The 12,407-nt window shown below is 54.1% G+C and overlaps 1 protein-coding gene across 4 annotated transcripts in view; it reads left to right on the top strand.

Annotated features, from left to right (window-relative positions):
* KANSL1 (KAT8 regulatory NSL complex subunit 1) overlaps positions 1-12,407 on the top strand; it is a 72,811-nt gene that overhangs the window by 57,874 nt on the left and 2,530 nt on the right. For 2 of the 4 annotated variants that reach the window (XM_033078960.2, XM_033078961.2), the window contains exons 6-14: positions 1,145-1,328; positions 4,732-4,894; positions 7,587-7,769; positions 8,821-8,979; positions 9,280-9,431; positions 10,311-10,429; positions 10,975-11,032; positions 11,342-11,454; positions 12,156-12,402. In XM_033078960.2, the coding sequence (XP_032934851.1) occupies positions 1,145-1,328; positions 4,732-4,894; positions 7,587-7,769; positions 8,821-8,979; positions 9,280-9,431; positions 10,311-10,429; positions 10,975-11,032; positions 11,342-11,454; positions 12,156-12,402 (1,378 nt within the window). The remainder of the gene's footprint in view (positions 1-1,144; positions 1,329-4,731; positions 4,895-7,586; positions 7,770-8,820; positions 8,980-9,279; positions 9,432-10,310; positions 10,430-10,974; positions 11,033-11,341; positions 11,455-12,155; positions 12,403-12,407) is intronic. The other 2 variants (XM_033078962.2, XM_033078963.2) reach the window with 2 other exon arrangements.

Genomic DNA, 12,407 nt, shown 5'->3' with positions numbered 1-12,407 from the left:
AGGTTTTCTGCTGCATTGTTTTGCTGAAAATGGAATTAAACTGAGCTGTGTTTACATGAACAAGCCCTGCAGGCAGCTTTGCACTGAGCATGGGCAAAACTTGTTTCTTTATGAGTAGTTTTAATACATCTGCAAATTGTGTGATTCAAAGGTACTAATGCCCTGCTCACAGAATTATCTGTAACCACTGACCCACTTTATTGGAGTTATGGAGGGATCACATTGATCTGGGGAGTAAATCTCCCTAAATTCTTTATTTCTGCAGGCTGCTTTTGTTGAGAAAGTCTTGAAGTGGGTAAATGAAAACAAGTGAAAGACATTCCCTGATGCTACAGGGTTGAACCACTTGAAAACCCTTGAAAAACATTGCACTTGCTCAGTGCCCTGAGGAGGCAGGGGAGGAGAGAGGGGAGAGGGAAGGAGGGAGGGAGGGATGGAGCCTGCAGCGGTGAGTGCGAGCAGATCAAGGAGCCCAGGGCTGCAGCTGGAGCACTGCAGGCTGTGACAGAGCCCTTTGTATCCCTGCAGCCTTTGAACTGCACAGCCTTAGACCACAGGGCTTTAATGGTTTGCATTTTTAGAAATGAAACACTTGCAGAACAGACATGAAAAGGTTGCAGAGATGAGGCTCTGCTGTGCTGGGATCTGCTCAGGGCACGGGGCGCTGATGCCAGGGCTCTGCAGCCTTTGTGCCTCAGAGGTTGGTGTTAACACTGCACCTTTCTGGGAGCTGGCACGGGCACAGACCTCAGATACTCATCAGAAACAAGTTTACATCAGGGTTAAGTATTTTTCTATCAAATTTAATGTTCTCTGGCATTTAGATTCATGAAAACCTCTTGTCTTAAGATTCCTCAAACTCTCATTGTGGAGGAAGCTGAATTCTAGGGTTAAAGCTGTTCAGCTCTAGAGTGGCTCTTGCTCTGTGGCTTTCAGTGCTGTTTTTCTGTTCAGAGCTTTCAGAGGTGTTTTGTCAGAGGTTCAGTCATGGGAGAGTGGAAGTACAAGCAGAGAATGGAGTTGGTTTAATAACCCCATGAACTGCAGAGCTCTGAACTCAGCTTGGAGCGTTGGCTCAGCTGTGACCCACGAACCTGCTGTGTGAATAACCGGAGTTTTGTGCTTGTCCCGTGTGCTGGGGCAGTCTGCAGCCTGGCCTGGCAGAACACGCTCAGGGAGATGGCCAGGAGGCCGAGGAGCTCCTGCTCAAGAAGCAGCGGCCGGCGCTGGCCGACAGCACCTGCGTGGCCGCGCGCACCCGCCCCGTCCTCAGCTGCAAGAAGCGCCGCCTCGTCCGACCCAGCACCATCATGCCCCTCTCCAAAAAGGTCAGTTGGGCCTTTCCTGCCCTTGCTTTTCTTGTAAAGATGGAAAAAAAAAAAAAAAACAACAGGAAGGAAGAACAGGACAGCAGAGCTTTGAAGGCTGTTGGGAAAACAAAGGAGAAATGAAGGAGAAGGGTTGGGAGATTTCTCTGAGCTGTCAGTGGGGAGGGAGGATGCTGAACTCGAGAGTTTCCTTAAGCCTGAGGTGAGCTCAAGGCCAGGTGGGTCAGTGTGGCACAGTCTGAGCAGGGAAGGAAGCCCTGAGAAGTCAAGTGTCAGGAAACCTTAACTCTGACCCAGGAATTATCAGAGCCCCAGGAGCTCTCTGCTGCTCCAGGGAGAACCTCAGCTGCTTGCCCAGGCACAGCTGGGAAAAATGCCAGATAAATGCCCTGTCTCTTCCTGTTTTGTTTTCTTTGTTATTAGTTTTTATACTCCTCTGCCTTATGCAGAATTCATTCCATGGAAATGCAGTTTATTGCCTGTATGAGGAAGGGCCATGTTTAATTCCTTGCATTCTCTCTAAGGAATACCATAAACTGTCAGTTGGAGGGAAAATAGTGAGAGTTGGAGGAAATGAGGACCTTTATTTGTGCATGCAGAGCCATAATGGCAAAAATCCACTTACCTCTGAGACAGTGTTTCAAGTTTAACTTTCCCACAAGGGTTGGGGGATTTTCTCTCTGCGGATGTTTTAAAGAGAAGCTCCAAAAGCAGCATTTTTTTTAGCAAAATAGATTCTTGCTCAGCTGAGTCAGCTTTAACTGATCACTTATCTGCAGTTTTATCTGGGATATTTCTGGGAGAGCTCTGCAGTGATTCCTTGCAGGATCTTCAGTGGTTTGGAAGTTGGACTTTCTCATGGTGGATGCTGCCTTGTGCACTCAGTGCTTGAAGAATTGGCTGTAAATTCTGTGTTAGAGCTTTGTTGTTGTCATCAAATGCATTTGGTAATCAGAGATGGCTCAGAAGAGCAGTTCCAGGGGATTTCTGAGTGCTCCTCCAGTCATTCCAGAGACAGCTGAGTCATGGCCAAGTGGCTCCAGAAATTCCTCCAGAAATACCATGGCCAGTGTCCCCCACTCTGCTGGCCAGCACAAAGTGGCTGTGGATGGAACTTTCCACAAGCATTGTGGAGTTTTTGATCCTGTAATGTGTTTTTTGGTTTGTTTTTCTCACCATTTCACATTCATGGGGATTTGTGCCCAAAGCTGGGGCAGCCCTGCAGCTCCCTGCTGGCAGAGTGGCAGCGTTGCCTCTCTCCTTGCACAGCTATTCTGCTTAGAAAGCCCTGTGGGCTTCACCTTTATTGTTTTTTATTAATTAATTAATTCCCAGCAGTGTAGAGCACTGCTGATTCATGCTCATTTCTGGATCCATCACAACCTCCACATCCTCTGGGCACAGCAGTTACTGCTTCCTCCTCCTCTCTGGGCACTGCATTTGCTTCTTGCATTTGTCCTCAGTGAATTATGTTGGATGTATTTTAGATAATTTCTCTTAACTTGTAACCAGGAGAGGGTTTCCAGCTCTTTCCTTCCCAGTGTAGTGTTATTTGCTGTCCTTCAAGTCATTCATGGAAATTATTTGAATAATTCTGACTCAGAGCAGGCTCCTGCAGGGTCCAGGTTAATCCATTCTTCATTTTGGTGGGGAGTCAGGGGCTGTTTTCTCTGCATGGCATTTATATCCAGTTGTGTCTGCTCGCAGTGGTTTCACACAAATGAAGTCTGTATCAAGTCTGTAAATCTGGGAATTGAGGCTCTGGCCTGGATCAAGGAGCAAGGTTGAGAAGCACCTTTGTCACTCTGAAGCTGTCCCTGCAAGTGTCAGCTCCTGGCACATAATGATGGCTCTGACCCACTGGAGCTAAAAACAGCTTCTTCCCCCTTCTCTGACAGCAGAATTGTGCTGCCTCATGGTTTTTATAAATGAGGTTTCAACCTTGATAAAATTAAACACTTTTAGTCAAATTTAGCAGCTGTTAAACTGTCTGTGCTGGTAACTCGTAGTTTTCAGTTGTGTTTATGCAAAGTGAAAGATTCCTCTCGTGAGGCCAGACTAAATTAACAGGGTCTGTACAGGGCAGGGGGTGTGTATCTGTGCATATTATTATATTATATATAATTAATCTTCAATATACTATACATACATATTATGCTTAAGTATTCTTTTATAACGATAAACGTCACATAGCAGCAATTCAATATAATAAATGATATAGAAATAAAATTAGTTTATTATGTATTTATTGATAATCAAATGTAACTGCAATCTATAACATACAGGTTTGATTTTAGATATTTTACATACATATACAGTATGTATTTATATGTATATGTACAAGGAATATTACAAAAGTAAAACTGCTTTTGGGGCGTGTTCTGTGAGCTGTGCCAGCTGTGTGCAGGGTCCCTGTGTCCCTGTGCAGGCCATAAACTGTCAGCTGGAGGGAAAACAGTGAGGAATGGAGGAAATTAGGATCTTTATTTGTGCATGCAGAACCATAATGGCAAAAATCTGCTTTCCTTTATTCCCTGTGTCCCCCTGTCCCTGTGTCCCTGTGTCTGTGTGACTCCATGTCCCTGTCCTGTGTTTCTGTGTCCCTCTGTCCCCCTGTCCCCATATCCCTGTGTCTCTGTCCCCACATGTCCTCGTGTCCCCTATGTCCCTCTGTGCCCCCCATCCCTGTGTCTCCTGTCCCCATCCCCATGTCCCCCATCCCTGTGTTCCCCTGTCCCTGTCCCTTTTCCCCTGTTCCTGTCCCCTGTCCCTTTCCCCCTTGTCCCTGTCCCCATTCCCCTGTCTCTGTGTTCCCCCATCCCCATGTCCCTTGTCCCTGTGTTTTCCCATCCCCCTGTCCCTTTCCCCCTGTCCCTGTCCCCATCCCTGTCCCCCCTGTCCCCATCTCCATGTCCCCCTGTCCCTGTGTTCCCCCATGTCCCCTGTCCCTTTCCCCAATGTCCATGTCCCTGTGTCCCCCTGTCCCCATCCCCCTGTCCCTGTGTCCCCCTGTCCCTGTGTTCCCCTGTCCATGTCCCCATCCCCCTGTCCCTTTCCCCCGTCCCTTTCCCCTGTCTCTGTGTCCCCCCATCCCCCTGTCCATGTCCCTTTCCCCCTGTCCCTGTCCCCATCCCTGTCCCCCCTGTCCCTGTGTCCCCCTGTCCCTGTGTTCCCCCGTCCCCATCCCCCTGTCCATGTCCCTTTCTCCCTTTCCCCTGTCCCTTTCCCCTGTCCCTGTGTCCCCCTGTCCCTGTGTCCCCCTGTCCCTGTGTTCCCCCTGTCCCCATCCTGCTGTCCATGTCCCTTTCCCCCTGTCGCTTTCCCCTGTCCCTGTCCCCTGTCCCTTTCCCCTGTCCCCTGTCCCCATCCCCCTGTCCCCTGTCCCCTGTCCCTGTCCCCGCAGGCGCACCGTGCGAGCCCCGCGCGCTGCAGCTGTGACGTGAACCCGTCGTGCGCGCTGTGCGGCAGCCGCGGCTCCTCGCTGGACATGCCCTACGACGCGCCGCTGCTGGAGCGCCTGTCCCAGCTGGACTCGTGCATCCACCCCGTGCTGTCCTTCCCAGACGGTGAGCGGGGCTGGGGGACAGGGGGAACACAACCTGGGTACAGCAAACCTGTCCCACTGGGAGCAGAGCACCGACCACAGCGGGGAAAGCGCCAGAGCTGGAATCTCACCTGGAGCCTCTCTCACCTTGGGGAAACCAAGCAGGGCTGGGACTCCTTCCTCACACCTGGCTCTGGGGTCTTTGGGGCTCTAAACCACTTAAGAAACACTCGGTCCCATCGGTTTGTCCACCTGTGTAAAATGATTTGTGGATTGGTTTGTCACAGGAAATCCTTTTGACCTCCTGAGGAATTGAAAATGATCTTCCATGGTTGGGTGGGCACAGCAAGAAGGGATGCTCCCATTAGGACACTCAATTTCCTGTGTTACAGCTTCAGGGTTAATCATCATTAAGAGGAATAATTAACCAACCCTGACCCTGGGCTATTCACAGATTTCATGTGGAGGGACTTTTCCCAAGGGAAGAGCAGTTTCCAGAGCTGGTGCTTTTCTCAGGAGAGTTGGGCAGTGCGTGGATCACAGCGGTTCCTTCCCTTGCTGGGAGTTTGTGGCTGCTTGAGGTGTAAAATCTGTGTCTGTCCCATCCTTGGAAGTGTCCAAGGCCAGGCTGGGTGGGGCTTGGAGCAAGCTGAGGTGGTGGAGGGGTCCCTGGCCAGGCCACTCTGGGATTCTCATGCTGGGAGGAAAATGTGTGTGCTTGGGTTTAAATTCAGCTTTTCACAAACTTGATGTGGCAGTAGGAAGTGCAGGGAGTGTCTGGGAGCAATTAATGTGACCCCTTTCATTAGCACTATATTTAAACCAGACTAAAATAGTAAATTGTTGCTATTTTTAACTAGATCCCTCCCCTCCCAAAGACACAGCTCTGATCAGGAGTGCTCAAGGAACTTAATGAACTCCTGAAGCAGGAATTTATTTTCTGGTTTCACAGCACTTGTGATCCTCTGTAGTGCTAAAATCAAATATCCTGGGAAGTGGGGACACAACCTGTTGGGTGCTGTTGCAGCAGAGGCACCAGGCAAATTATCCCATATTGTTCCCATGTTCAGGGCCCTGCAGCAAGCTCACAGGGTAAATACCCATTCTGGCTGTGTGAGATGAAAAAACTTTGGGTTTAAAACTGATTGGTGTAAAGCTTAAAACACCTGTGCAGAAGTACCCACTGGTGAACTTTATTTATTCACTGATGCTTAGTGCAGTTTGCTGGGGTTGGTTTTTGGGATGCCTGTCCCAAAGGACAGCCAGGTGAGGTGTTGAGGTGGGGAAGGGGCTGTGCCTGGGGCTGTTTGGTGTCTCTGTGCCTTGGATTGAGTGCAGAGGATGGCTGGGGATGGAGCTGTGAGCATGTGCTGACTTTCACTTTGAGCCGCGTCTCCAGTGCCAGCCAGGATCTGGAGCACTTTGCCAAGGGCAAAACTGCCAGGCACTGCAGGAGGAAAAGATCATTTATTCACTTATCCCCTGGCAAGCAGGACCTTTAACCCCTGGGCTTACTCTGCCAGAGCTTTGTCCCCTTCCTTTCAGGGTGCTGTGGGGTTTTTGTTTGTTGTTTTTTTTTTTTTTCTGGTTGGTTTGATTTCTCGCTGGGAATTTCTGGATGATGTAATAGCCTTGGAGGGAGGGTAGGATGAGCGCTGGGCTCACTGTGGTTGCCATCTGCTGGTCCCTGGGAGCCCTGCAGTGCTGAGAGCAGGGAGGAGGGATGGTGGCACCGTGCTGCCAGCAGGGCAGTGCCAAACAGCAAAACAGCAGAGAACTCACTTTTTGCTGGGCTCTGCCCTCCCCTCAGCCTGTCCCCTTCTTCCACAGCTGGTGTGGGATGGGAGCTGCCAGGAGAAAGAGAAGATGAGCAGAGAGCAGAGGACATTTCCCCCAGCTCTGAGCACTCCAGTGGCTGGCAGCATCCCTCAAGGACAGCCTGGCCCCTCTGTGTTTTGGGACATGTCCCCACCAGCCAGCAGTGATGGCCACAGAGCTGCCATCCCCCTGTGCCTGCCCTCCCTCAGCAAGGGCTGGGGGAGAGCTTTCCCCATCAGGGTGCTTGGATGGAGCTGTCCTGGCTTTTCCAGGGAGCTCCAGCCCGTGCTCTGCTCTGCCAGCTCCTCTTTGCCTGCCCAGATCTGCTGGGCCTCTCCAGTGCCTGAAACTGGGAGGGAAATCCTGAGCAGGGGTTCAGCTGTCAGCCAGGAGTTCCTGCTGCCCTTGGGGCCTCTCAGGTGTGGTCACACAGCTTCTCATGGCTGAGGTGCCACAGCATTAGTTAATGCAGATTAACATGCTGCAGGACCTGATTGGCTTCTGGCTTGACTTGAAATTGAGGATTTAGGCTGAATTTCTTTCTTCCAGCCCAGATTTGGTGCTGAGATAGCTCAGATTCTTGGGAGTCAGATCTGAGGTAGGACCACATGAGAGACCTTCAGAGGTCAAGACATGGAAGTTTTCTGACAAAGAAAACTTCTTTCTCCTGCCAGGATATGCTTGGGCAGTGAATCCTGAGGGAATGTCCTTTTTACAAAGACCTGCAGATAAATGTTGGGACCTATTGCAGGTTCCTCCTGAACATGAGCAGAGTGTTGAAGCCTGGGTCTGACAGTCCCATGTTCATCAAGGGCTGTTTTTACTGGGCTGGGGGGTGGCACCATCGCTCTTTTCTGCACCATTAATTTGGGTTCCACGTCCTGTATCCCCTGCAGACGTGCCGACAAGCCTGCACTTCCAGAGCATGTTGAAATCCCAGTGGCAGAACAAACCCTACGAGAAAACCAAACCTCCCAAGAAACTGTCGCTGAAGCACAGAGCCCCCGTGCCCCCCAGCCTGGCTGACCCCGCGCGCAAGGACCGCCACAAGCTGGTCAACTCCTTCTTCACCACAGCCAGTAAGTGCTGCCCTGCCGGGCCTCACAGCAGGAGGAGGAGGAGGAGATCCTGCAGGTCCTGCTCCCAGGGGTGAGGCAGGGCTATGGCAGGTGACAGCAGCTGTGTCCAGGTGACAGCAGCTGTGTGCAGCTGTGTGCAGCTGTGTCCAGGTGACTGCAGCTGTGTCCAGCTGTGTGCAGGTGGCTGCAGGTAGCTGCAGCTGTGTCCAGGTGACAGCAGCTGTGTCCAGGTGACAGCAGCTGTGTCCAGGTGACTGCAGCTGTGTCCAGCTGTGTCCAGGTGGCTGCAGCTGTGTCCAGCTGTGTCCAGGTGACTGCAGCTGTGTCCAGGTGACTGCAGGTAGCTGCAGCTGTGTCCAGGTGACAGCAGCTGTGTCCAGGTGACTGCAGCTGTGTCCAACTGTGTCCAGGTGGCTGCAGCTGTGTCCAGGTGGCTGCAGCTGTGTCCAGGTGACTGCAGCTGTGTGTAGGTGACAGCAGCTGTGTCCAGGTGACAGCAGCTGTGTCCAGGTGACTGCAGCTGTGTGCAGGTGTGTCCAGGTGGCTGCAGCTGTGTCCAGGTGACAGCAGCTGTGTCCAGGTGACTACAGCTGTGTGCAGCTGTGTCCAGGTGACTGCAGGTGGCTGCAGCTGTGTCCAGGTGACTGCAGCTGTGTCCAGCTGTGTCCAGGTGACTGCAGCTGTGTTAAGGTGGCTGCAGGTGACTGCAGCTGTGTGCAGCTGTGTGTAGCTGTGTCCAGGTGACTGCAGCTATGTCCAGCTGTGTCCAGGTGGCTTCACCTGTGTCCAGCTGTGTGCAGGTGACTGCAGCTGTGTCCAGCTGTGTGCAGGTGACTGCAGCTGTGTGCAGGTGCAGCTCAGGTTTGTAGGGACCCTCGTGCTCGGTGCCAGCCATGCCCACAGCAGTGCCACAGCTCTGAGCACACCTCCCCAGCACCCCCACGCTGGGGACAGTTTGTGCAGCTGGAAAAGTCTGCCCGAGCCTCCCGTGCCAGCAGAAAGAGAGGTGAAAGCAGGCATTTCATAGCTCTTTCTCTGTTCCCCTCCTCAGAGCGCTCCCATCCAAAAGCCCAAGCAGACAAGGCACACAGGCCGCCTTTAGACGATTTTTCGGCCGTGTCCAAGGCCGAGAGAGCGCCAGAGCGCTCTGCCCAGCCTCCTGCCTTTGACAAAAAGCGATTGCGAGACTGCTCATCTGAGAGGAGTGAAGGTAGGCCCCCAGGGGCAGCTGTCTCGGGGGGAGCTTGGGCTTTGCTGCATCCCCAGCCTGCCTGCCCCAGAGAAGGGGGCTCGCACTGCTTTGGGCCGAGCCGCCACCGCAGCAACGCCTCGTGTGCTCTCACCTGCTTCGTCCCCAGGGCAGCCTCGGAAGGTGCTTGTCTGTCCTGCACAGTGCTCCTCAGCACCACCTCTTTGGTGCACAGGGTCCTTTCCTCTCCGCCACCACCCCCGTGGGTGGGTTGGGATTCTTTGCTGATGTTGCTGTTCGTTTCTCCCCCTCCCCGTGCAGTGTTGAAGCATCACACGGACGTCGGTGGCCCGAGCTACCTGTCAGCAGCTGTGACCCCCACCCCTCACAGCCCCATAGCTCGGCAGCTCTCCACCTCCTCCGAGGGCTCAGCTCCCGCCAGCTCCACCGCCCAGGGCACCTCGGGCACTGCTGTGAGTATCTGCTGCCTTCAGAGGGGCTCTGGGCTCTGCTGTTAGGCAGGTTTTGGGCTGGGGAGGGCTCTGTTCTCTTGCCAGGCTGGAGCAGTTGGCTCAGCTGCTGCTGGGTTTGTGGGTGGGTGTTGGATGTGTTGGCACCACCATCCTGCCAGGCCCACACTAGCAGAAACCCTTCAGTGAAAGACTCAGTTCTGCTGAGCTCACAGGTGTCCCAGTGAAGAATTTGGCTTCTGTCTGGCCACCCCATTTGGTATTTTGGGCCAAAGCCCGAGCTGGATGTTACCCAGAGACAGCAGAGACTCCTTGAAGCCCTGCTCCAGGGTGCTGTGGGGTTCTGGGTCCCGCTGGGTTCCACCACTGTCCATCCAGTTGTTCCATCACCCGCTGTGACATCACGGCGTCAGCAGAACCCAGGGTGGCTCAGCTGAGTGTGCTTGGTGTTGTGGAGGAGACAACAGCCCATCTCCGCAGCTCTGGCACCTCAGGGAGGCCTTTCCTCGCCTCTGCACACCCACCCTGGTTCTCTCATGCGGCTTTTCCTGCTTTCACAAGCTCGTTCAGAAATGCAGGATGAAGAGGATTCCAGGCCCTGGGCTCCTCGCTCCGGGCTCAGGGGTGGAGCTCCTGTGTTCAAGCGTCCCAGGCAGCTGCGGGTCTGTCTGTGCTCCCCACAGGGTCCCTCCTCACCTGGGCATTTGGGTTTCCTTGCTGCTGGGGAGGTAGATTTTGGGTTTGGAGCAGGCAGTAGGGGAGCTCGAGTCTGATGCAGATTGGTGTCCGTAGGTCGGACAAGGCCACTCTGTCCTCTCTCCATCAGTGCCTTTCCCCCTTCCAGACCCCACATCCCTTTCTCACCTGGCTCTTGTGTTGCAGCAGCCGAGGAGGAGGAGGGGTGAGAGCTCCTTTGACATAAACAACATCGTCATCCCCATGTCCGTGGCTGCCACCACCCGCGTGGAGAAGCTGCAGTACAAGGAGATCCTGACCCCCAGGTACTGCCCCAGCCCTGGGGAAGGCAGAGCGCTTTGCTGCTTCTTGGGAATGAGGGGAGGCTGGAAAACTGCTCATTGCTGGAGGCTGACTTAGGGAGTATTTTCTCTGAGGGTCCCTTGGCCATGAGAGCCAGCAGCCCAGCTCAGAGTCTGCTCAGGTTAAAGTCAGTCCTGGTTGTCTCCTTGTCTTGCTACAAAGCCAAAGGTCCCAGTGGTTTCCCAGCTCTGCAGCTGGGTTAACCTTGCAGTTCTGCCTCTTCCCAAGTTCCCTTCTTCCTCCTGCTCATCTCTGCTCTCCCCTGGCCACGAGGGAGCCTGTGGGAGGAGGAGAGGGAAGTGCTGCAGCCTCTGCTCTGCTTCCTCTGCCCTTGGGAAGCTTCAGCTGTGCTGCCAGACCACTGAGAAGGTCTGGTACTTCAGACTGAGCCTAGGTGTGCTGCTCCTCATGGTGGGGTGGCATTTCCCTTTCCCAAGAGCCAGTGTGGGGTGGGGAGGGGGATGAGGGAGCTGAGCCCTGAGTGATGCCCGTGCTGGTTGTGTTGCAGCTGGCGTGAAGTTGATATCAGTGCTCTGAAAGCCAACCCTGAGGAGGACAGCGAGGAGGTAAGAAGGATTTGATTTCCCAGTTAATGTGGAGGGAGCAGAGGCAGGGAGCTCAGCAGGGAACCAGCAGCTGGTGTTGGTTCCTTTACAGGGCTGCCAGATGCTCTTGGGCACAGGGTGGGACTGTTGGGGTGGATGTTGGACTGGGAGTTGGACTGGATGATCCCTGTGGGTCCCTTCAACTCGGGACATTCTGCAATGCCATGACAAACATTTAAATTCTCACTGCAACTAGTGCTGGCAAAACTACAGAGATGGTTGTTTTGAAGCAGCAGGCTCAGCCCAAGCCCTCTGCCCTTCCCTTTGCAGGTTGAGGATTTGTCAGACTCGGCCTTCGCTGCTCGGCACGGGAAGTGTGAGGAGATGGAGCGGGCGCGGTGGCTCTGGAGCACGAGCGTCCCCCCACAGCGCCGGGGCAGCAGGTACAGCCCTGGGAGCAGCTGGGCATTCACAGAGCTGCTGAAACTGCTGCTGGTGTGGAGAGGTTGGGGCTGCCATCCAGCCTGAGCAGCCCTGTGGGAGCGGGGTGCAGTCCTGCTGAGTGGGGGTGAAGCTGCAGCCCAGCCTGGCTGCAGAATCTGCTTTCCCTTTCACTGCTCCAGAAATGTGGGAGCTGCTGTGCCAGCCTGGGAGTGCAGGGGAAGGCACAGGATCAGGGACACTGTAACTGACTCTCAGTTCCCCTTCTGATTTGGGAGCTCAGTGGTGTTTCTGTGCTTGTAGCCTGTGGGTTTTTATCTGGATTCTGTGTCGGGGCTCAGACTTTGCTAATTCTTGGTTGGAATCTGAGGTCTCAGGGTTTCACTGTGCTCCTCCCACTCCCACCTGCTGAAATTGCTGCATTTCCAGCATTGCTGGTTCCAGGGGTCACCTGGTGTGAGGAGGGGAAAACACTTTGAAGTGTTTTGATTTCCTAGAGAGCTTCTTGCCCTGGTGTTTGTGCAGCACTGGGAGATGTGTGGGGCACACAGGAGAGCAGTGGGGATGGCACAGGGATGGGCCTGGCTGGGTTTTGTCTCTGGGCTGTGGCATTCCCTGCTCCTGTTCCATCAGGGCAGAGGGATCCAGCAGGGGCTGGGCTGGGCTGGGCTGGGCTGGGCTCTCAAACCTGCTCCTGTCCCAGGTCCTACAGATCAACAGACGGACGGACGACCCCCCAGCTGGGGAACCCCTCGACTCCCCAGCCAGCGTCCCCTGAGGTGGGCAACTACCACTCCCACCTGGAGCTGTCCCACACCCACTCGCCACGCAGCCCCATCAGCCCCGAACTGCTCTGTGCCCCCCTGACCCCCCTGTCCCGGGACTCCCTGCGGCTCCTGTCCAGCGAGGACACGCGCTGCTCCACGCCCGAGGCCGGCCTGGACGAGCAGGTGGG

Source organism: Catharus ustulatus, chromosome 23 (assembly GCF_009819885.2).
Source record: "Catharus ustulatus isolate bCatUst1 chromosome 23, bCatUst1.pri.v2, whole genome shotgun sequence".
In the NCBI taxonomy this organism is placed as follows: domain Eukaryota; kingdom Metazoa; phylum Chordata; class Aves; order Passeriformes; family Turdidae; genus Catharus; species Catharus ustulatus.
This window is presented reverse-complemented; position numbering and strand designations above follow the sequence as displayed.